Raw genomic sequence first — 23,560 nt, forward strand, 5'->3', positions numbered from 1 at the left:
TCCAGTTTGTTTTGATTATCAAGTGCTAGTGGAACCAAAGATGGAATTATGTAGCTTAAAGAACTCTTCTATTTAGGTTAGAACCAGTGTATACATATACATATATGCATGTGATAACAATTAATGAAAGTGACACCATGAATTTGAAGGAGAATGAGAAGCAATATATGGGAGGGTTTGGAAAAATGGGAAAAATGCTCTAATTAAATTACAATCTCAAAAACAAACAAAAGACTATAACCAATATTCTAAATATTTTTTCACTGCTTTTTATGTATGATATTGAGTTTTCTTTTTCCCCCTCTGCATTTTGTGCTCTAAAACGGCCAGAAAGAACGTTAAAGATAAGATGGTATGTTGGTCAGTTTTTGCCAATATAACACAAACTAGAGTCCCTTAGAAAAGGGAACCTCAAGTGAGGGATTTTTTTTTCCATCAGATGGGCCTATGGACATACCTGTGTGAAATGTCTTTGACTAATAATTTATTTTTGCAGGTTCAGCCTGTGGTTAGTACATGGAGTCCTGGGACATATAAGAAAACAAGCTGAGAATGAATAAGCTAGTAAGCAGCATTTCTCCCATGTTCTCTTCTTGAGGTCTAGACTCTAGTTTCCTGAGTTCAGTTCCCACTCTTTCTTACATGAGAATAAACTGTGACCTGAAAGCTATAGGAAGTAATAAATTATTTTCTCCTTAAATCAATTTTGGTTAGTGTTTGATCATAGAAAACAAACAAAATAAAAACAAAACAAAACAAAAAAACTCCCATAGGACGGATGATTTTTATAAAAAAAAATGAATATAATTTTCTAGCCATTTCTTCCTGTAGGATTCAGATTTCAAACTTTTGGTCTAACAAATTTTACTCATAAAATTTGTGAAGAAAGAAATCGATTTTTTAATGTCCTTATTGGCATATACAATAAAAAAAAATAAGGCATGTGTTTGCTATTTGTATGAGTTTAATATAAATGCTTTTTTTCTATTATGTAAACTGGTGGTAGATGATTTTATTTTTCCTTGATGATCAAGGAGAAAAGTGGCACTACCTTTGAAATTATTTCTGTTCTGGGAAAATAGAATAAAGAAGCTTGGAGCTGTTTACGCAGTGAAAAATGCAGGACATTTCAGCTAAGGGGGAATGTTTGACATGACTCGAACAAATCGTATGTCCAGAGGGTAAAGACATAAATCTATAATCCTACTCTAGCATACTTACACTATATGAGATGTTGGAGTTTATGTAGCTTATAAATTAAAATGGAATTGAACTTGACATACTAAGACATACTACCACATGAAAATTTGAGTTCTTACAATAGGTTTTCAATTCTCCCCTTTAAGAAGTAATATCCATTATGTGAATTTTTTAAAAATTGAAAGGCTTCAATTACTAACTAGTCTTACAAATATGACCAACCTACTGGTACTGTTTGGTAATTCTAAAGTCAATTCTATCATATTGGAAATAATTATTGAGTATCTAATATATTTGAATAAATCAAATCCAGATTTCTCAGGGTTCTATTGATAAAACTGATAATATCTGTGAATTTTTACTTTTAATTATAACCAACTTTAACCCTTAAAAGCAATACATTAGTGATGAGAAGGAAAAACTGAAAATTTTAGTGCATCTTGGTGTTCTTAAGATTTCAAACACAATGAAGGACATTCACAGTCCACATGCAAGTACAGGAAAATGTAGAAGAACATATAAGGAAATTCAGAAAAAGTAATCTCATTTAGGCGACATGATGGTGAAAATGAAACATTGTTAGGAAAGTATCTTGTGTTTATTTTTCATTATCCAAGAAAAGAACAAAACAGCATCAATGTTTACAACACATCTTGTGGAAGTAATGATTCTGCATAAAACCTAAACTGTTTAAAAAGAGAATCTCAGAATAACAGCATTATGAAGCAAATACAAAAGGAACTAACATACTTTATAGTGTTGCTTGATAAAATAAATGCATTTCTACTGGCAGCTATGTGTTTTGGAACAAATCTAACAAATTTTAATTGAGCATTTTCCTTCTTATATTTAAAACCCATAAGGGGAGTGTAAAATTTAGGGTGTCACTTTCCATACCCAGTTTCTTTTATTGACTCATAATTGTCTACAAACAAACAAATGTGGAAACTTTCATTCTTATAATTATAACACATCCAATATTATTACAATCAGTTATTTAAAAGCTCCCTATAAATTTAAAATGTTTAGGAAATATCTTTTTATTTTAAACATTAAGTTTATAAAGATATTTTGTGAACTAAACTATTTGAAATTATTCTTCCCCTTGAATTTTTCTTGTATTAAAATTTCAGTTATGAAAAACAATTTTCTTTTATAAGCAGCCAGAAACTTTGGTTTTGTTCTCAAACCCAGACACCATTGGATATGCCAGAAAGATTTTGCTGACAGGACCCTGATATAGATCTCCCTTGTGAGGCTATGCCAGTGCCTGGCAAATACAGAAGTAGATTCTCATAGTCATCTATTGGATGGAACACAGGGCCCCTAATGAAGGAGCTAGAGAAAGTACCCAAGTAGCTAAAGGGGTCTGCAACCCTATAGGTGGAACAACAATATGAACTAACCAGTACCCCCAGAGTTGTGTCTCTAGTTGCATATGTAGCAGAGGATGGCCTAGTTGGCCATCAATGCAAGGAGAGGCCCTTGGTCTTGCTAAGATCATATGCCCCAGTACAGGGGAATGCCAGGGCCAAGAAGCAGGAGTGGGTGGGTTGGAGATCAGGGTGGGGGGAGGGTAGAGGGGGCTTTGGGGTTAGCATTTGAAATGTAAATGAAGAAAATATCTAATAAAAAAAGAAAACAAATTTTTTATTATATCAATGATTTTTCATTGAGATAGAACAAAAATACAAGTTAGATAACAAAGGAAATATAAAATAACACTTTTTCTCAACCCTTTGCCTCTGCAAGTATGCAAGGGCAATGAAAAATTTTACTTTCCATATTACAAGGCACAAAAGGCAGTTGATGCTCATCCTTAGATTCATATCTGTACTCTTTCATTTAAATAAATTTCAAAGCCCGTGAAAGCTTGCTTGAGCCCAAGTATATGCTAATATACACAAGATCATCTACTTTTTTCCCTTAATGGAGTGTCATGTCATCTCGGGGGTATCTTGATTCTAATCAAAACTACAACATTTTTACTTTTCCTTAATCATAAAAGAGGTAATTAATTGAGACTCCTTTATTCAATACTTTGGAGGCCCAAAGAAGAAATATGTCATTATATCATGAACAAAATAGGGTATGTACTCCATGAGAATTAGAGCTCCCTGCTTATAGCTTGAACACACAATACATCACTGCACATCTTCAGTTCTGCAGAGGTGTGAACTGTAAGGCTTGACATATTTAGGCTATGGCAAGGCTCCACAAAGCACCTAGCCTCAGGATAATGTTTTCTTTTTTTACTCAGTCTTCCTGGGCTGAGCCTCTGACCTTTTCTCTCAAAGGCCTTAATGTCACAGTGAACTTTCTCTTCTCAATTTGATTCTCACATCAGGAGTCAAAGCTTTTAAAAAATTCCTGATCCTTACAGCTGGTTTAGCATAGACTAAATAAAGTTTTGTTGATTTCAGTGACTAAATTGTGTAGCTAAAAGTCTCTGGAAACAGTTAAGGAATTACAGCTTGGTAGTTAATTGTTAATAGCTAATAATGAGAACTGATTTCCCTGTATAACTCAGCCACCACTAAAGAAAAGTGAAGGCAAAATAATGGACTAGGTTTCTATAAATCCAGCCTTGTTATAGAAGAGAAGCGAAGCCCTCAACAGAAAGACCCTTACTGTCACAGTAAAAATTACATTGCAAAGTAATGGCTCTCATTATGTTGCATAATGTTTCCTTCATTGAAAAGCCCCAGATAAAATTGAGAGGAAAATTTATTGGTGAACAACAACAAAAGAACCTTTCTACCGATTTTTCTCCTAAGGTGTCCCTATCATTCATCACATAATCCAGTGGAGCATTTGACACCACCAAGCAGCAAAGAACTTATTAGCTTATTGTACTTTTGTAGTCTATGTTACTGTGAGAAGAAAAATTCTTAGACTAATACACGCTATTTCACCAGATGTGCTATAGTAGAGCTCTTGCCCTGAGTATTTCACTCTCCCTGCCTTCCTCTTTCTGTTTTCTACATATCTAGTACGCTCCTGTTTCAGAGTCTTGGCAGGAATGTTCCTTTTTGTGAAGATAACCAAAGTTTTTTATAGATTTCTTAATATTCCCTATTATGAATGATTTACCCATGTCTGACTTTAATAAAAACAAAACAATACTTTCTTCCACCTTCTGATTCCCTAATCTGCTAAAACAAGTGCCATACTCCAGTTTGGCGGTCAAATTGGTGCATGTTGGAAGAGTTACCGTCATTTAAAGAATTGCCTAGTGAAATGGCTACAGGTATGTCTGTGAGACTTTTTTTTTTCTTTTTTGGTTACTGATTGATATAAAAGAACCCAACACAATGTGAGTGGTACAATCCCTAGTCAGGTGGGCCTGGATTTTGTAAAACTAAAACAGATGAACATGAACTAAGCAAATTAAGAAGCAGTTTCCCAGTAGTCCATACTTAAGTTCCTACCGTATATTTTCTCAATGCTAGATTATAACTTGTAAGATAAATAAACCCTTCCCCCTCCCAAGTTGTATTTACATGTGGTTTTATCACAGTAATATCAACACAAACTAGGATACTATGTTTTTTTTTAATTATTTCTAATCAACTTCACTGTCTAACATTATATACATGTACATCTTAAGCACATAAAATGGATCTTTCTCTTATTTTAAAACTTTGTGAAATAGAGACAGTATATTATGGCTATTTACAACTCTAAAGATTTTTGAAATAATCTATTCCCAATAAAAGTGGTTACTATGGGAAAGATCATATGAATTCCATTTGGATTAAGGAATGAAATAGTGGTACATTAAATACATTCCACTCATCTCCCTAAAACTTATGGTTGAAGATGGAAGGACTACCATTTTCTCAACAGTTGCATCAAGAATGAGCAATTATTGACATATCCTTTTTGTTATCTACACAGTACGGGGTAAGAAAGTATCAGAGTCCTTGGACTGAATTCTGTTCTTGACCTTATCTCGTTTGTGATGTTGGACATCTGTTTTGAGACATTAAATTTCAGTTCCTCTCTCTATAAATGGTAGCTAACAAACCATAACCAAGCAACATCCAGAAGTTTTTTCTTCATTGTAACACAGCTGTGTTGTAAGCAGATCTGCCTCTACATGTACACACTTTTTCTTGAGGTTTTGCAAGAAAGCTTATTCTAGACACACATTCCTTAGATGCAAAGAGATAAGTAATTTGCACTTATGGAAATCAGTAGAACTCACACCTAGAAAAATACTAAAGATAATATGTACTCACATTTTTATTATTTGCCTAATGTAGTAAATGCTGGTTACTATTTTATTGTACTTTTAATAACTACTTTGTTCCAGGCACTTTAGTCTAATTATCTCTATACCTCACAGAAAAAATAAGTAAAAATAAAATTGGTACAGCTTGTTAGCTACCTAATTTAGTATGTCAAAGCAGATGTCTAACATTGTCCACATAGAAAAGATCAGGAACAAAATTTATACTAAGAATGCCTATGCATTGTTTCTTATCCCACACTCTATAGATAACAATGGGGAGGTTTAATAATGATCATATAATTGGCCTCATCTCTTTTTACTCTATTTTCCAAAGTCATGAAATGTGATGGGTTGCAGGCCAATTTCTACCACCCCAAAGAAACAAGGTGTCAGTGAAGTGGAATGCTGGAATGTGGTGTCATGGAACAACTGGGACCTGATTTAACTGGCAACAAAAATACTCCAACTCTGGCCCCATAGAAATGAAAAGTATTCCTCTGCTATGTAGACTTAGCATAAGCTCCATAGTAAGAAGACTTGGCGACAACAAAACATAAGGCCTAATTAGAACTACTTGTATTTGTTTCTTAGTTTTGCTGGAAACAGAGTTTTATAACCCCAGCTATATTAAGTCAAAGCATGGGATTCGTTGTACAAGAATATTCTCTTTTAAAAACATGAAAAGAAGGACTTATATCTCACAGCCTCAAGTATTTATTTTAACTGTGAAGTTCAATGTGCCATTAACTAATTGGCACCGATTTTCTGATGAAATATTTATTCCTCTGCAGTAGAAAACTTAGATCCAGATACTAACTTATAATTATATAGCAACTGTGGCATTAAAAGTATGGTCTTAGAAATATTTCCAAGTACTCATATGTAGTTCGGCCCTTTTCTGATTCATGATACCAGATGATGGTGTTTAGCCTTTTCAATGACCTGGCATTTTTGTTTACTTAGAAAGATGGAAAATGCCCTGTTACATATAATTTCTCCCAGTAAACTAACTGAATATATTAATACTCTAAAATATCTTTATTTAATTTTCAAAATATATTTTGCTTAGGCCTAAACCTTGTACAAAAGAACAAAGTGAATTTCAGCAGTCTGGAATGATAAAAATGTACTTTCTGGACTTTCTCCTTCAGACTGAGCAAGCTGCAGACACATTTAGACAAAGTGAGAACGTGTCTCCTTACAGTGCTAGATTTTCTCAGGGAGTAGTAGAGAGGGGCTGTTTATAAATTATGCTTCTAGCATGAAAAGAAAGTGTTAGATTTGATCTTGTACGTAAAAAAGCTCTATACCTAAGGGGATGAATTAATTCCTGTATTTAATTAGATGCAGTTCTTAGTAGACAACTTAAGCATTCACATTAGAATTTCACCTTGGATATTCTCAGCATGGTAAAAAAAAAAAAAAAATCTCACAATAGTTCTAGCAAATGATAAGCTTAGAGGGCATCAGTCTGGGAAAGTGACAAATGGCAAAGAAAAAGGTATTTCAAATATAGAATAAAAATTTCTATGAATTGAAGACAAAAGTTTCTAACAATAAAAATTCATATTACTGCTTCAGGCCAAAAATCACTGACTATTCTATTTAAGCTATTAGATATAAGCACTTGTTATTATTGTAAATGACTAGACTTACCAGAAAAATGCCCATGGAGTCCAAGCTTATAGCTAGGCAGCACTTGACCATCTTTCTTGGCTCTAGTCATACCATGGAATGCTAAGATATCTGAAAGAGGAATCCTCCAGGAAACTTCATGAAACCATACATTTTGCATAGCATTCAGACATACTACAACCTTGGTGTACCCAAGAACTCTACTTCATAAAAGTGTTCAGAAAGGGTATTGAAGGTAACATTCCTGCCACACTGCCACATAAATGTCACCAGGTCCAAATATCTGTTGACAAGAGCCAGAGCTAAAAAAGAAAAAACAATTAACTCAAAATAGAATGGTGTAGCACAGTAGTTCTTAACCTTGCTAGTGCTGTGACATTTTATAGCAGTTGCTCATGTTGTGGTAACCACCAACCATAAAATTATTTTTGTTATGACTTCATAACTGTATTTGCTACTATTGTGAATCATAATGTAAATCTCTACATTTTTCTGATGGTCTTAGGTGACCCCTGTGAAAGGGTCATTCCATACTCCAAAGGGGTTATGACCATAGGCTGACAAATTCTGGGCTAACTCATTATTTGTAATAAAATAGTCATACAAAGTAGACTATTTAGTCTACTTTTAATATTGTTTGTAAGAAATTTACCCAGAACTGAGCAAGACAATGTACAAAGTTCCTGATAGCACTATCCATCTTTGAGAGGGCTACTGTTATTTTTTTAAATGGGGAAAACGTGGTATTAACCACAAGGTTGCCTGGGACAGAACCCACTCAGCAGTAATCCTTTCTGTCAACTGGCTTCATCCTTTCTGTCTTTCCATAATGGGCATATTTGCAATTTCTTCTCCAGAAAAAGAAAAAGAAAAAGGAAAAGGAAAGGAAAAAGAAAAAGAAAAAGACAAAGAAAAAGGAAAAGAAAAAGGAAAAGAAGAAGAAAAAGAAGAGAAGAAGAAAATGGAGAAGAAAGATACTTCTGATACAAAAAAGAAAGGTAAGGATTAGAAAATCTATCTAACACCTAAATCAAACAGTCCTAATTAATAGTGTTGCTGGGAAAGCAACTGTTTTCTAGAAAGGGATTCATTTGTTTGATTGTCACTGTTAGTCAAAATACTTGGTATTTTTGAATGTTCCAAATTGGATTTGAAGGAAACATGTAAAATCCTTTATTTCTGTATTCACTTAAAAAATGAAATTTGTCTGTTTAGCTCAGGCTGATCATGAGTCTCATGCCTCAGAAACATGAAATTTCAAGGCTGTGTCAAGTCATCTGGCATCTTAACATTTGTTAAAATACTACTGTGATATTCTTCATTTTGCAGTATACATACATACATATATACATAGAAAGAGAGAAAGTGAGAAAGAGTAGGGAGTAGGTATGTGGAGTATAGGTGTACATGTGACTAATAAAGATTATTATTTAGTTTATTCAATTTTATTAAAACTATCAAGATGTCAAATTATTTTATACTGTGAGAAGAGTACATGGAATAGTTTGCTATACCATTCTTATTCTTATTCCTCTCTTGACACTTGTTTATTCATATTAGTCTATTATTACCAAGATGTGTTCAGAAATTTTAAAATTCCAAATATATATCTGTGACCCAAGCCAGAGGGAACACTCAATTCATTACTTTTAATATATTTGAGTTTATTCAGTAATTGTACAGCAATTGTTCTGCATTTAATATCTCTACCTTTGTTAAAGACTTGTTTTCCTTATCAAATTAAATCCCTTTATAGATAGACAGGAATCCTAAGCTTTTGGTGTGTTTAGAAGGTTCTAGTATAGAATCCACTTATTTAGGATTTTGGCTTAGACTTACAGTTTTCTTGACAAAGTAAACTGGTCACTATAATGGTAGTCATTTGTTCTCTAAAACATATAAGAATGAATTAGTTAGAGGCTTATAACATTCTTATTTTATCTGCAGAAAAAGAAGTCAAAAAGAAAAGTGAGGACATTACCATTGATGGGAAAGGCAAAGGTACTGCTCTTTTCTTTGCTTCCCTCTGTTACCTTCCAAGATTTACTTCATGAATAATATTAGTGCATCAATATGCAGCTTGAATATTGGTATTCACACCTTTCCATGTGTAGCATGCCAAAACAGAAGTGTAGTAGAAAGTTCAATCTACAGATATAGCTGGGTCTTCAGGTAGAACTATTTCCAATTTTCTCTGGATCTGACAGATTGTTTTCCAAAGTTGTTTTCTCAACTTGCAGTCCTGTCAGCAATGGAGGAGTATTCTTCTTTCTCCACATCCTCACCAGCATCTGCTGTCACCTGTGTTTTCTGACCTTAGTCATTCTGATTGGTGTGAAGTGGAATTTAAGGGTCGTTTGAGGATTTTAAGGATTTTGAGCATTTCTTTGCCATTTGAGATTCCTCAGTTAAGAATTCTGTATTTAGTTCTGTACCCTTTTATAATAGGGTTATTTGATTCTTGAGTTCTTTGTATATTTTGGATATTAGCCCTCTCTCAGAAGTAGGGTTAGTAAAGATCTTTTCTCAATCTCTGTGTTACTGTTTTGTCCTAGTGACAGTATCCATTTGACAATCGTTGATCTTAGAGTATGAGCCTTTGGTGTTCTGTACAGGAAATGTAGAGACCACCTTTAGTAGATAGGTATGGCCTCCAGCTGAGGGATGGGGCTGCCCACCCATCTCCAAGTTTTTAACCCATAAATTTTCTTGTCCAAAAAAAGACAGGGACAAAAAATAGAGCAGAGTCTGAAGGAATGGCCATTCGGGGACCTCCCCACCAGGGGATCCATCTTGTTTGCATACAATAAACCCGGACATTATTGCTGTTGCCAAGCTTGCTGACAGGAACCTATGTGGCTGCCCCCTGGTAGTTTCTGCCACTAACCAAAACAGATAAGGATGCTTAGAGACAACCATCAGACTGAGCTCAGGGATCACAGTGTGGGAGCTAGGGAAGGAATAAAGGAGCAGAGGGGTATTGCAACACCATAGGAAGAATAATTTCCACTGGCAGACCACCCAGGGCTCCTAGGGACTAGACCACCAACAAAGGACTGTACAGGGAGGGCTCTATGCCTCCAGATACATATATAGCTGAGGATAGACTTGCCTGACATTAATGGGAGGGGAGGCCCTTGGTTCTGTGGAGGTTTGATGCTTCAGTGTAGGGGGATGCTAGAATGGTAGGGCAGGAGTGAATGGGTAGGTGGGGGAGCACCCTCATTGAGGCAAAGGGGAAGGGAGGGAGGGCAGATGTGGTGTGAGTGTATATGTGTAGGCATAACCCGGAAGGGGGTATCATTTTAGATGTAAAAATATGAAATGATTAATTAACAAAAAAGAAGTTGATGATTCAACTGTTGCACAGCTTAGATTTCTGCATTTAGTTTTGATTTTATGGTATACAAACATAAACACTGGTTTCTATTCATATAGGACATAAATATACATGGAAAGTTGTCACTTCAACTATTACACTTTAGGGACAAATATTTCATCCTAAATATTTCTTCTACTCATATCAGTGATGGTTGAAATTCTGCTTAGAGCTACTCCATTCTGGTGAGTTATGTAGTAATTGTCCTCCATTAAAATGCAAACACCCCAGGGACCTGTCTATTCAATGGGATAAAACCAAATTCTTCTCAGCTGTTAATGTGAGTTAATGAGATATCCATATTCTCTTGTGGTAACTGTAAACTGAATGCAACTCTCTGACAGTTTACACAATAGTTAGGTTTAAGTGAGGAGGCAGCCAACGAGAGGTCCAAGGTGGGACATAGGCAGGGAGGGCAGGCTGCACAGGATGGTGTTAGTAAAGTCCTTCTGTTCTCAGGGAGAAAGAGGAATAATAGTTTATGTGGATGGAGTCTAAAAAGGAGGCCATAGTATTGACTAAGTAATGACTCCTGTGAATGGAAAATAGAACTGATGGTATTTCTCCTACTGGGCTATAAACAGGGTGAAATATATCACACCCAGGGTTGCATGTGGCTTACAAGATAAGCAAAAAGGGATGGCAGAGGTTCAGTGAGACAGAGTTTTGTCCAGGAAATTTAAGACAAAACTTAAACTAAAGTCTGGCGACTTTAGGTGTGGGGTGTGTGTGTGTGTTTCTATCTGTCTGTATTCTGTCTCTATATATCTGTGAGCCCCTTACTCTTTGTTTCTAGTTGTTTCTATCTGTCTGTCTTTCTGTCTCTTCATTTGTTTCTCTGTCTCTGCCAGTATCTCTATTCTTCTGTGTCAATCTCTGTCTCTCTGTCTGTCTCTCTGTCTCTCTGTCTGTCTGTCTGTCTGTCTGTCTGTCTGTCTGTCTCTCTCTCTCTCTCTCTCTCTCTCTCTCTCTCTCTCTGTTATTGCTTTACTTTGTGTGTCATCTTTTGGTTTACTTAAACTGAGGCTGAAGGCTGAAATACATGTATATTCAATGATTCATGGGAAAAATATTAAACTCTGTGGTCTGAAGACTTATGACTTTAGTTTCACTTTTGCATAAAGGTGAAGTTCTTCATTATTGAGAACAACTGTCTATGGCAGTTTCTTTCTTCAAGCCAAGGACCAAACTAAATCACTGCTGAACCAAACTAAACCATTGCTGAACACAATATAAGCCTATTCCGATGGAATTATAAAACACATTTGCACTTTTGAAACCATTTTTCCGTTGAAGGCTTTCATTAATTTTGGTCACATAAGATATCATTGAGTCTTATAAATTAATCTAACTTTGATGGAAACATGTATTTTTGATATTGTGTTTAAAAGCCCTTAACACTCAATTTTTATGGTGTGTGTGGGTGTGGGTGTGTGTGTATGCATGTATGTTCACACAGGGACAACTTGATTACTTTCTAAATGAATATTTCTTCTTACAATAGGATAATATTTTCAAATTTTTCAGGATTTGAAAACAAGTTTGAAACATTCTATCTTAGGCTTCTTCTCCTTCTCCTTCTCCTTCTCCTTCTCCTTCTCCTTCTCCTTCTCCTTCTCCTTCTCCTTCTCCTTCTCCTTCTCCTTCTCCTTCTCCTTCTCCTTCTCCTTCTCCTTCGTTTGTTTTTTTGTTTTTTTTCGAGACAGGTTTCTCTGTGTATCCCTGGCTGTTCTGGAACTCACTTTGTAGACCAGGCTGGCCTTGAACTCAGAAATCCACCTGCCTCTGCCTCCCGAGTGCTGTGATTAAAGGCGTGTGCCACCACTGCCTGGCCATCTTAGGTTCTTATTGCACTAGAAATGCAATAGAACTAATGAAAAAGTGAAGTATAACTTGAACTGTTAAGTAGCTGGCACTCTTTGCTTTCCTTCCATCTATGATGAACATCTAACATAAAGAAAGGGGAGGTTTTGTTTGCCTTACGTGTTCAGAGGTTTCAATACATTGTGGAGTGAGGCCAGATTAGAATTGTGTAACCCACTAAAATCAGGAAGCACTGAGATAAGATGAATGTGTTAGCTATCCTTCTTCTTTTTTATTCTATCCATTCCCTAACTGCGGGGAAGTGCCACAGTAAATTTTCCTTTCTTAGTTAATCCTTTCTGGAAATACTATAACAGAAACACTAAGATGCTTATTAATCTCTCAGGTGCTTCTCAGTCTAATTAAGTTGAAAATCCAACTTAATTCCAAATACTTATGCCATTTATTTCTGAAATAGTAAAGGTAATAAAGATATGAATATAACAGTTGTAGCTACAAAGAGTAGTGATTTAAAAAAGACAGAAGCCAGCCTTAAACACCTACTGAATACATGATTATTATATTTTACTAAATATAAATTAATTAAATTAACTTTTACATGCCTCACAAGTTTATTTAAAATATAGTATATATTAAATAATATAATAAATAACTATAATAATTTATTTGTACTGCAGTTTACTACTTTTCTTTTACTAAAAAATAGTCCAAGGTTTGAATTCTGTGGACTTTGCTAGTAGTCAGTGTTAGGAGAAAATGCAAGCAGTGGCTCCTATGATACCACATTCCCAGCTTAACGTTTGTCATTAGTTGAGTCTCAGAATTTGAAAATCTACTATAGTTAACTATCATAGATACTTTACATTACATATTGAAAAATCTCCCTCAAAGTCGTACATAATAAAAACAAATCAAGATATATTTCAATGGTTAAACAATACATTCCTAGTTAAGGAAATACTTTGAAAACCACAACCAAACAAAAGACTCCCCAACCTTGTCCTGAACTTTGGGTGGGTGTTATGACTCATCTGCACCACTCTGCATGGTCACACATAAGATATTCTACAAGTGAGCTATACTGCACAGGGTGGCCTGGAGGATGTGAAGATTCTGAATTGAGAAATTGTTACTGAGTCATGAAACAACAGGCCAAAACCAACTGCAATGAGAACAATGCTCTCTTAACCACTATTGCCTAGGCTAGAGAAAGTGAAAGAGACAGATGTATTGATGTTCTCATTTGCTGAGCCAGTCATCTCTTTTGTGGGTCTGTTTCTGATTATTAGTTTCATGTATCTGGTTAGTGAGATACATTTAGTCTCTAATATTAAGTATAGCTGTAAATGAGCTCCGAATTTGCTTTAGAAATTCAATTTTCCCCACATCTTGGAAGAGTAGAACACAAGTAAAAGAGAATGGTCAAGGGATCCATACTAATGAGACTTTCAGGAATGACGGAGGAGATAAAGTTCATATAGAACCAAGGACACTTCCAGTTTCTAGTCAAGGACAAGAATCTAAGTACCTGTCCTGAGATAGTTTCTGAAGACCCGAATTGTAGGTCTTCTGATGGCAACCAGAGATTAGTCTGTTCTCTCCCAAACTGTAACTGACAACTCAGTCCATGAACATGATGAAATATGGTAATTTAAAAGCTCACAGGACAGATTTGGGGGGGGGGTATTCGAGACAGATTTTATTGCTGCTTATATTACCCTTTACTTAAACATTGTCCCACAAACTCAATAATAAATGTAAAAGAAAATGTGAGAATAGAGTATACTTTATTTCATGTTTATAAGTGGGTTCTTAAGAGGAAGGAAGTAGGCAGAGTTCCCATATAACAAGAGCAGTTTCCAAGAAACTGTTGGGGTTGGAGACTGACTGAGCAAGAACGCTTGTTCTTCCTGAGGATTAGAGTTCAGTTTATAGCACCCATATGGTGACTTACAACCATCAATAACTCCATGGAACTTGACATCATTATTTTTGATTCATAAGGGCATGTAGTAAACATGCAGTGTACATACATACGTACATAAGGCAAAGCACTCATACACATTAAATAAATGAATAAACCTGAAAATATGTAGTGATTAATAAGCCTCTTCTGGTTTGATTTATCAGATGTGACCTGGTCAAGTATGATTGGTCTACCCCTTAGGTGTCTATGCGCCTTCCCAATCCAAGTATTGCACTAGAGTTCATTCATACCTTTATTCATAGCCTCCAGGTAATTCTGTTTTTTCTTTCCTTAAAGAAGAAAATTATCAACAAACCAGACTGCCTAGTATTTCTGACAGTCAGCTAAGATAGCACTAAGGGCATTGCTAGGATAGAATCTTTGTCATTTGGCCAAAGACTTTGATCAAAGTCCCTGTCCCTAAACAGCCCAACCAATTATTTCTATTTAAATGGAATATAGGTAATTTCTTTCATTATTTAGCATTATTATACAGAAAAGAAAATAAGAGTTTTAGATGCCATGGCTCAAAATAGAATAATGTTTATCAATGTACGAATGGATAAAGCAATGTGGTACATTTACACAGTGAAATATTATTTAGCTGTTAAGAAATGAAATAATTAAATTCACAGGTAAATTTAAGAAAAAAAAAAACTAGAAAATTTCCTCCTGAGTGATATATCATAGATCCAGAAATATCCAGGAAGACAAATGTACTTCCTAATGCAGCAGATGGGAACATATACAAACAACCCACACCCAAACAATTTCTTAGAAATTGAGAGACCTGGGGACATTCACCCCTAAATGGGATGTCCTCACCTAATCACTCTGCTTAGGATCACAGAATTCTATAGAAGAAGAGACTGAAAAAATATACGACCCAGAGGGGGGAAGAACACCAAGAACACAAAGCCTTCTCAATATAACAGGACTGATGTACATACAAACTCATAGAGACTGAGGCAGCATACACAGGGCCCAATTGGCTCTGCTCCAGACGGGTACAACCAAAAATAGAAGCAGACACATGTGCTCATTCCTAATTCAGAAGATGTCTCCAACTGATAACCTCTTACAAATGAAAAATTAGTTTTCTAAAAGGATGTCTCACTAGGGAAACAAACTACTCTTAAAAGTAGGCAAACTTTAATGTGAGTGTGTGTGTATGTGTGTGTGTGTATACATACATATGCATATACCTCTAAATATGCATATATATATCACATATTCTGCACATATATGACATATTTCAATATTATATGCATATAATTTTCAACTCTATATATGTATGTATGTATATATGTATATGCACCAAAGTCTCAGTGGCAAAACATGTATTTTCGATAAAAAATAATATACACATATTATTTCATATATTATATCACATATGTGTTTTATATTACATAATATATTTTATAATAAATATATTGTACATATATGCATATAAAAACCTTACAGGCTTTAAGCTCTCACCTTTTTTAATCTCATCTCTAGCCCTCCTTCTCACCTCCCCCCCAACATGGCCATGGGCGGCCTCTCCCTCTCTCATTCTACCTTCTCTCTTTTCCCCCCACCTTTCTACACTAAAGCTCTAAAACCATAAAAAGGTCATTTGCTTATATAGCTTCTGGTTTTGAGATTTTTGTGGGATTCTTGTGTGGGCAAATATGTGTGTCTCTGTGTTTATATGAGTTTTTTGTGCCTTTTTGGTTTTTTTCTTCCGTTTGTTTTGTCATATCTAGATTTGTTTCTTTATATATCTTCCTTGGTGACCTCATATAATCTCGTGGGTTTAGTGCCATATGTGTGACAATAAATCACAAATATCTGTCACTAACTTTGAACTTTAACCTTATATACCCAACTGACTAGTCATCATCTCTCTTTAAATGTCCATTCATCATCACTGTTCACAGAGTTTTAAATAAACCTTTTAAACACTCTTATTTGAATGTTGTCAACTATCAAAAGAATCTTTTCCTTTAATGAGTAGATTAACACTACTTTTATCTAATTCCTAGATACAGGTCCAGTATTTTCACTTCATTAATACATTTCTTAAACCCTTTTAATTTCATCTTTGAAATATGCCATGTACCAGATATCGTTTTATGGCTGGTAAGAATCACCGCAGCTAGAAACCTCTGTAATTTGACTCCACAGCCGTGTTATACTTTTGCAATATCTACTCCTTAAAATTTCCAAATACAACAGAACTTATTTCAAGCATAATGAATTTTAGTCATTTTTACTCCCATTCTTTTTCAACCCTTTCCTCTTTTGTTGTGAGATTTCCCCCCAAATCCTATTCTCCTTTTATGCCTTCTTTTAGTGTGTGTTTCTTGTCTAAGCACCACATGTCACTACTGCTTGGGTAATGTGGCTGAGAGACTCCTGCTGCCAACTTGAGCACTTCATTTTCATTTCTCCCTTTATAGAGACTTCCTATATCTCTCAAAATAAATTCTCTTCTACACTGATATAAAAGGCTATTCATGAGCTGATGGAGCATACAATTGCAGATTCCAGCAAGACAGCTTTTATCCTACAGTAAGGCCATTAGCTGAGGTTCTAATCACATTTTTGGAGTATCCAATCATTTGACCAAATTGCTTCCATTTATAACAGAACCTTCAATTTCAGCATTTAGATTTCAAAAGCACATGAAAGTTTTAATTTGTCATTTTAACTAAATTTTAGCTTCACTCAAATGTTATCAAACTGACATCTGAAATCTTTTAACAAGTCATTTCTAAGAAATGATAGAGAGAAAGATAATATATGAGTTCTATTTTCTTGCTTTTATACTGTTAGAGAAAAACATAGAGCATATGTAAAACAGGCATGCATTCAACTTTGCTCTAAAATGGTCTCAGTGAAAAATAAGTAGGCGCGAGGGTGGGGAAAACACCATGAAAGAAGGATGTACACAGTCAGCTATTGGATGGAACAGAGGGCCCCCAATGGAGAAGCAAGAGAAAGTACCCAAGGCACTGAAGGGATTTGCAACCCTGTAGGTGGAACAACAATATGAACTAACCAGTACACCCCTCCACCCCCCAGAGCTCGTGTCTCTAGCTGCAATTTTAGCAGATGTTGGCCTAGTCAGCCATCATTGGGAAGAGAGGCCCCTTGGTCTTGCAAACTTCATGTGCCCCAGTACAGGGGAAACACCAGGACCAAGAAGTGGTAGTGGGTAGGTAGGGGAGCTGGGGATGGGAGGGTATAGTGGACTTTTGGGATAGCATTTGAAATGCAAATGAAGTAAATACCTAATAAAAATTGGAGAAAAAAAATAAAAAAAATAAAGAAGGTCAGGATAATCAATTTGTAATGGGGGAAGAAAAAGCTGCTAAAAACCACCTTATCCATAATATGCAAGAAGAGCATGTGGTGTTTGTAACTCAAGACACACAGAACACAGTACAGCAATACCAGACATTAACAGCTGTTGCCAAATGAAAAGCTAATGACTAAACTAGAACAGACGAGTCAATTTGGTAATAGGTAGTTATCACGATTGCTCCTCAACTTTTCTGTATTCTCATCTTATAAATTTGATGAATGAATTTCTCCCTAATCACCATTCATTTAGATATCACTCAGCCCACAGTGGTAGAAACATGACATCAGATGAACTGGCAGAGACTCTCAGGAGACACTATATCAGGCTCCTGTCAGCAAGCACTTGTTGGCATCTACAATAGTATATGGGTTTGGTAGTTGTATATGAGATGGATCCCCATGTGGGGCAGTCTCTGGATGGTCATTCCTTCAGTATCTGCTCCACACTTTGTCTCTCTAACTCCTTCCATGGCTATTGTGTTCCCGCTTCTAAGAGGGACTAAAGTATCCTTACTTCTTCTTGAGTTTCATGTGGTTTGTGAATTGTGTGTTGGGTATTTTGAGCTTCTGGGCTAATATCCACTTATAAGTGAGTGCATATCATGTGTGTTCTTTTGTGATTGGGTTATCTTACTCAGGATGATAACCTCCAGACCCATCCATTTGCCCAAGAATTTCTTTTTCTTTTTATTTTTCTTTTTTTATAAACAAAAATAATGTTTTACTTGAGATACTTGGCTTTTGTTTTATTGCCAATATCAGTAATATTTGAAGCAAATATGCAATATCATCTGTGGAAGCAAGGAACATTAGCAACTTTTGTCAGATTTGATCCTGCCTTTAACTGACTTCTTTTACAAAGGATCCAGGCTCTCATTCCTTCTGCAGGAGCCTGATTAACAAATTGCTGATTGCAGTTTCCTTTTCCTTGTACATGGTCCTGCCAATTGTACAGTGACTACATTTAACTCATGTTAACCTTGATGTGAAGGTCTTCCTCATATAACTTTGTTTCTTTTTTTTTCCAATTTTTTATTAGTCATTTTCTTCATCATTGGGAAGAGGGGCTCCTTGGTCTTGCAAACTTTATATGCCCCAGTACTGGGGAATACCAGGGCCAAGAAGTGGGAGTGGGTGGGTAGGAGACCAGGGTGGGGGTGGGGCGGAAAGCAAGGTATGGGGGGCTTTCAGAATAGCATTTGAAATGTAAATGAAGAAAATGCCTAAGAATTTCTTAATTCATTGTTTTTAATAGCTGAGTAGTACTCCATTGTGTAAATGTACCACATTTTCTGTATCCATTCCTCTGTTGAGGGACATCTGGGTTCTTTCCAACTTCTGGCTATTATAAATGAGGTTGCTATGAACTTAATGAAACGGGTGTCCTTATTATATGTTGAAGCATCTTCTGGTTATAAGTCCAGAAGTGGTATTGCTGGGACCTCCAGTAGTACTATGTTCACTTTTCTGAGGAAACACCAAACTGATTTCCAGAGTTGTTGTATCAATTTACAATCCCATCAGCAATGGAGGACTGTTCTTTCTCCACATCCTCAACAGCATCTGCTGTCATCTGAATTTTTGATCTTAGTCATTCTGACTGATGTGAGGTGGAATCTCATGGTTGTTTTGATTTGCATTTTCCCAATGACTGAGAATGTTGAACATTTAGTTAGGTGCTTCTAAACCATTTATTATTCCTCAGTTGAGAACTCACTGTTTAGCTCAGTACCCCATTTTTAATAGGGTGGTTTGGTTCTCTTGAGTCTAACTCCTTGAGTTCTTTGTATATATTGGATATTATCCCTCTATCAGATTTAGGATTGGTAAAGATCTTTTCCTAATCAGTTGGTTGCCTTTTTGTATTATTAGAAGTGTCCTTTGCTTTAGAGAAGCTTTCCAATTTTATGAGATCTCATTTGTTAACTCTTGATCTTACAGGACAAGTCATTGGTGTTCTGTTCAGGAAATTTCCCCTGTGCCCATATGTTCAAGTCTCTTCCCCACTTTCTCCTCTATAAGGTTCTGTGTATCTGGTTTTATATGGAAGTCCTAGATCCACTTGAACTTGGGCTTTGTACAATGAGATAAGAATGGATCAATTCACATTCTTCTACATGTTAACTGCCAGTTAAGCCAGCACTATTTGTTGAAAATGCTATCTTTTCTCCACTAGATGGTTTTAGCTCCTTTGTCAAAGATTGATAGAAAGCTCATATACACGTAGAAGCTGAACAACACTCTACTTAATGATAATGTGTCAAGGAAGAAATAAAGATAGACATTAAAGACTTTATAGAATTTAATGAAAATGAAACCACAATATACCCAAACTTAAGGGACACAGTGAAAGCAGTCCTGAGAGGAAAACTCAATGCTCTGAGTGCTTCCAAAAAGAAGTTGGAGAGAGCATACACTAGCAGCTTGACAGCATACCTGAAAGCTCTAGAACAAAAAGAAGCAAATTCACCCAAGAGGAGTAGAAGGCAGAAAATAATGAAACACAGGAATGAAATCAACCAAGTGGAAACAAAAAGAAACTATGCAAAGAATCAACCAAACTAGGAGCTGGTTCTTTGAGAAAACCAACAAGATAGATAAACCCTTAGCCAGACTAACTAGAGGGCACAAGGATAGTATTGTAATTAACATCAGAAATTAAAAGGGAGACGTAACACAGAATCTGAGGAAATCCAAAAAAATCATCAGATCCTACTACAAAATCTCAACAAAAACTAGAAAACCTGGATGAAATTGATAATTTTCTAGACAGATACCAGGTACCAAAGTCAAATCAGGGTTACATTAAAGATCTAAACAGTCCCATATTCCCTAAAGAAATAGAAAAATTCATTCATAGTCTCCCAAACAAATTTCCACATTATTTACAAATGCCAAACCATTACTTAGTGATTCTGAAGTTTTTAGTAATAACCATATGGTTAGGGAAATATATCTATTAATGTAAACTATTCCACAAAATAGAAACAGAAGGATCTCTACCCAATTTTTTCTATGAATATACAGTTATGCTGATACTAAAATCACACAAAGACCCAACAAAGAAAGAACATCACACCAATTTCCCTTTTGAATATCAATGCAAAAATACTAAATAAAATTCTTGCAAACCTATTCCAAGAACTCATCAAAATGTTCATTTACCATGATCAAGTAGGGTTTATCCCTGGCATGTGGGAATGGTTCAATACATGGAAATCTATCAATGTATTGCACTACATAAACAAACTCAAAGAAAAAACACATGAACATTTCATTATATGCTGCAACATCATTTGAAAAATTCAGCATCCCTTCAGGTTAAAAGTCTTAGAACAATCAGGAATTCAATGTCTGTACCTAAACATAGTGAAAGCAATATACAGCAATATACTATTTAGAGAGAAACTTTCTCCCTATCTACTCAATATAGGACTTCAAGGTCAATCTAGAGCAATTATACAACAAAAAGAGGTCAAAATGATACAAATTGGAAAAGAAATCAAAATATCACCATTTGCAGATGATATCATAGTACACTTAGGTGACTCTAAAAATTATACCAGAGTACACCTACAGCTGACAAAGGATAAACAAAGGATATATCTCTAACCAAACAAGTGAAAGATCTGTATGACAAGAACTTCAAGTCTCTGAAAAAAAATTGAAGAAGACTTCAAAAGATGGAAAGATCTCCCATGCTCATATATTGGCAGTTTAATATAGTGAAAATGACCATTTTGCCAAAAGCAATCTACAGATGCAATGCAATCCCCACCAAAATTCCAACTCAGTTCTTTAGTTAGAAATAGCAATTTAGCTAGAAATAGCAATTCTCAAATTCATTTAGAATATAAAAAAACCCAGGAAAGAGAAAACTATTCTCAACAGTAAAAGAAATTCTGGGGGAATCACCATCCTTGACCTCAAGCTATATAATTCAGAACAATCATGATTTAAAACCGCATGGTATTGGTACAGAGACAGTCAAGTAGATCAATGGAATAGAATTGAAGACCCTGAAATGAACCCACATACCTATGGTCACTTGATATTTGACAAAGGAGCTAGAACCATCTAGGGAAAAACAGCATTTTCAACAAATGGTCCTGGTTCAACTGGTGGTCAACATGTAGAAGAATGCAAATTGATTCATTTTTATCTCTCTGAACAAAGTTCAAGTCCAAGTGGTCAAGGACCTCCACATGCTGCCAAATACACTGAGTCTAATAGAAGAGAAAATGGGGAAGAACTTCGAAGATATGGACACAGGGAAAAGTTCCTGAACAGAATACCAATAGTTTATGCTCTAAGATAAAGAATCGACAAATGGGACCTCATAATGTTGCAAAGCTTCTGTAAGGCATAGGACACTGTCTATAGGAGAAACCACTAACCAACAGATTAGGAAAAGATCTTTACCAATCCTACATGCAATAGAGGCCTAATATCCAATATATACAAACACAGGACCCTGATATAGCTGTCTCATGTGAGGCTATGCCAGTGCCTGGCAAATACAGAAGTGGATGTTCACAGTCATCTATTGGATGGAACACAGGGCCCCCAATGGAGGAGCTAGAGAAAGTAACCAAGGAGCTAAAGGGGTCTGCAACCCTATAGGTGGAACAACAATATGAACTAACCAGTACCCTCAGAGCTTGTGTCTCTAGCTGCATATGTAGCAGAAGATGGCCTAGTCGGCCATCAACAGAAAGAGAGGCCCCATAGTCTTGCAAACTTTATATGCCCCAGTACAGGGGAATACCAGGGCCAAGAAGTAGGAATGGGTGGGTTAGGGGAGCTGGGGGGAGGATACAGGGAACTTTCGAGATAGCATTTGATATGTAAATAAAGAAAATATCTAATTTAAAAAAATCCTTAAAAATAGGGGGTGGGTTGGGGACCTAAACAGATTTTTCAACTGAGGAAATGTGAATGGCCAAGAAGCACCGAAAGAAATGTTCAACATTTTTAGTCATCAGGGAAATGCAAATCAAAACATCCCTGAGAATCTACATCACACCAGTCAGAATGATTAAGATCAAAAACTCAGGTGACAGCAGATGCTGGTGAGGAGGTGGAGAAAGATGAACACACCTCCATTGCTGGTGGGCCTGCAAGCTGGTACAACCACCATGGAATTTCAGTCTGGTGGTTTCTCAGAACATTGGACATAGTACTACCTGAGGACCCAGCCATTCTACTCCTGGGTATATACGCAGAAGATGTTCCAACATGTAATGAGGACATATGCTCCACTATGGTAGCAGCAACCATATTCATAATATCCAGAAGCTATAAACAACCATATGCCTCTCAACAGAGGAATGGATGCACAAAATGTAGTACATTTATACAATGGAATACTACTCAGCTATTAAAAACAATGACTTCATGAAATTTGCAGGCAAATGGAGCTTGAAAATATTCTCACTGAGACAACTCAGTCTCAAAAGAACACACATGGTATATACATTGGTAATTGGATATTAGCCTTCCTGAAAACAGTCACCATACCCAGATGCTATTGTCAATGCCAGGAAGTGCTTGCTGACAGTAGCCAAATGTGGCTGTCTCCTGAGAGGCTTTGCCAGAGCCTGACAAATAGAGGAGGATGCTTGCATCCCACCATTGGTCTGAGCAGGAGGTCCCTGATGGAGGAGTCGGAGAAAGGACTGAAGGAGCTGAGGGAGATTTCAGCGTCATGGAGGGAGCAACAGTGTCAATTGGTCAGACCCTCTGGAGCACCTGTGGACTGGACAACCAACCGAAGAACACAAATAGAAGGACCCATGCCACAAGTGGCAGAGGATGGCCTTGTTGTCAATCAGTGGGAGGAGGAGTCCTTGGACCTGAGTGTCTCCCTGAATGCCAGGGAGGGAAGTCGGGAGTGGGTAGGTGAGTGGGGGAGCACCCTCATAGAGGCAGAGAGAAGGGGGATGGGATAAGGGGCTTCCAAAGGGGA

The 23,560-nt window shown here is 36.2% G+C and overlaps 1 protein-coding gene and 1 long non-coding RNA gene across 15 annotated transcripts in view; one reads left to right on the forward strand and one right to left on the reverse strand.

Annotated features, from left to right (window-relative positions):
* LOC115032171 (uncharacterized) overlaps positions 1–7,261 on the reverse strand; it is an 88,593-nt gene extending 81,332 nt beyond the window's left edge. Inside the window, exon 1 of the long non-coding RNA XR_015048383.1 lies at positions 7,094–7,261. This is a non-coding gene — a long non-coding RNA (uncharacterized LOC115032171). The remainder of the gene's footprint in view (positions 1–7,093) is intronic.
* A 203-nt stretch (positions 7,262–7,464) lies between these two features.
* LOC115032149 (triadin-like) overlaps positions 7,465–23,560 on the forward strand; it is a 280,731-nt gene continuing 264,635 nt past the window's right edge. For 13 of the 14 annotated variants that reach the window (XM_085842726.1, XM_085842728.1, XM_085842729.1 and 10 more), the window contains exons 1-2: positions 7,467–8,070; positions 9,020–9,073. In XM_085842726.1, the coding sequence (XP_085698852.1) occupies positions 7,902–8,070; positions 9,020–9,073 (223 nt within the window). In that variant the 5' untranslated portion in view covers positions 7,467–7,901. Of the gene's footprint in view, positions 8,071–9,019; positions 9,074–23,560 lie in introns of all 14 variants that reach the window. The other variant, XM_085842738.1, reaches the window with a different exon arrangement.

The sequence above is a fragment of the Mus caroli genome, unplaced genomic scaffold (genome assembly GCF_978045245.1).
Source record: "Mus caroli unplaced genomic scaffold, Mus_caroli_1 scaffold_9, whole genome shotgun sequence".
In the NCBI taxonomy this organism is placed as follows: domain Eukaryota; kingdom Metazoa; phylum Chordata; class Mammalia; order Rodentia; family Muridae; genus Mus; species Mus caroli.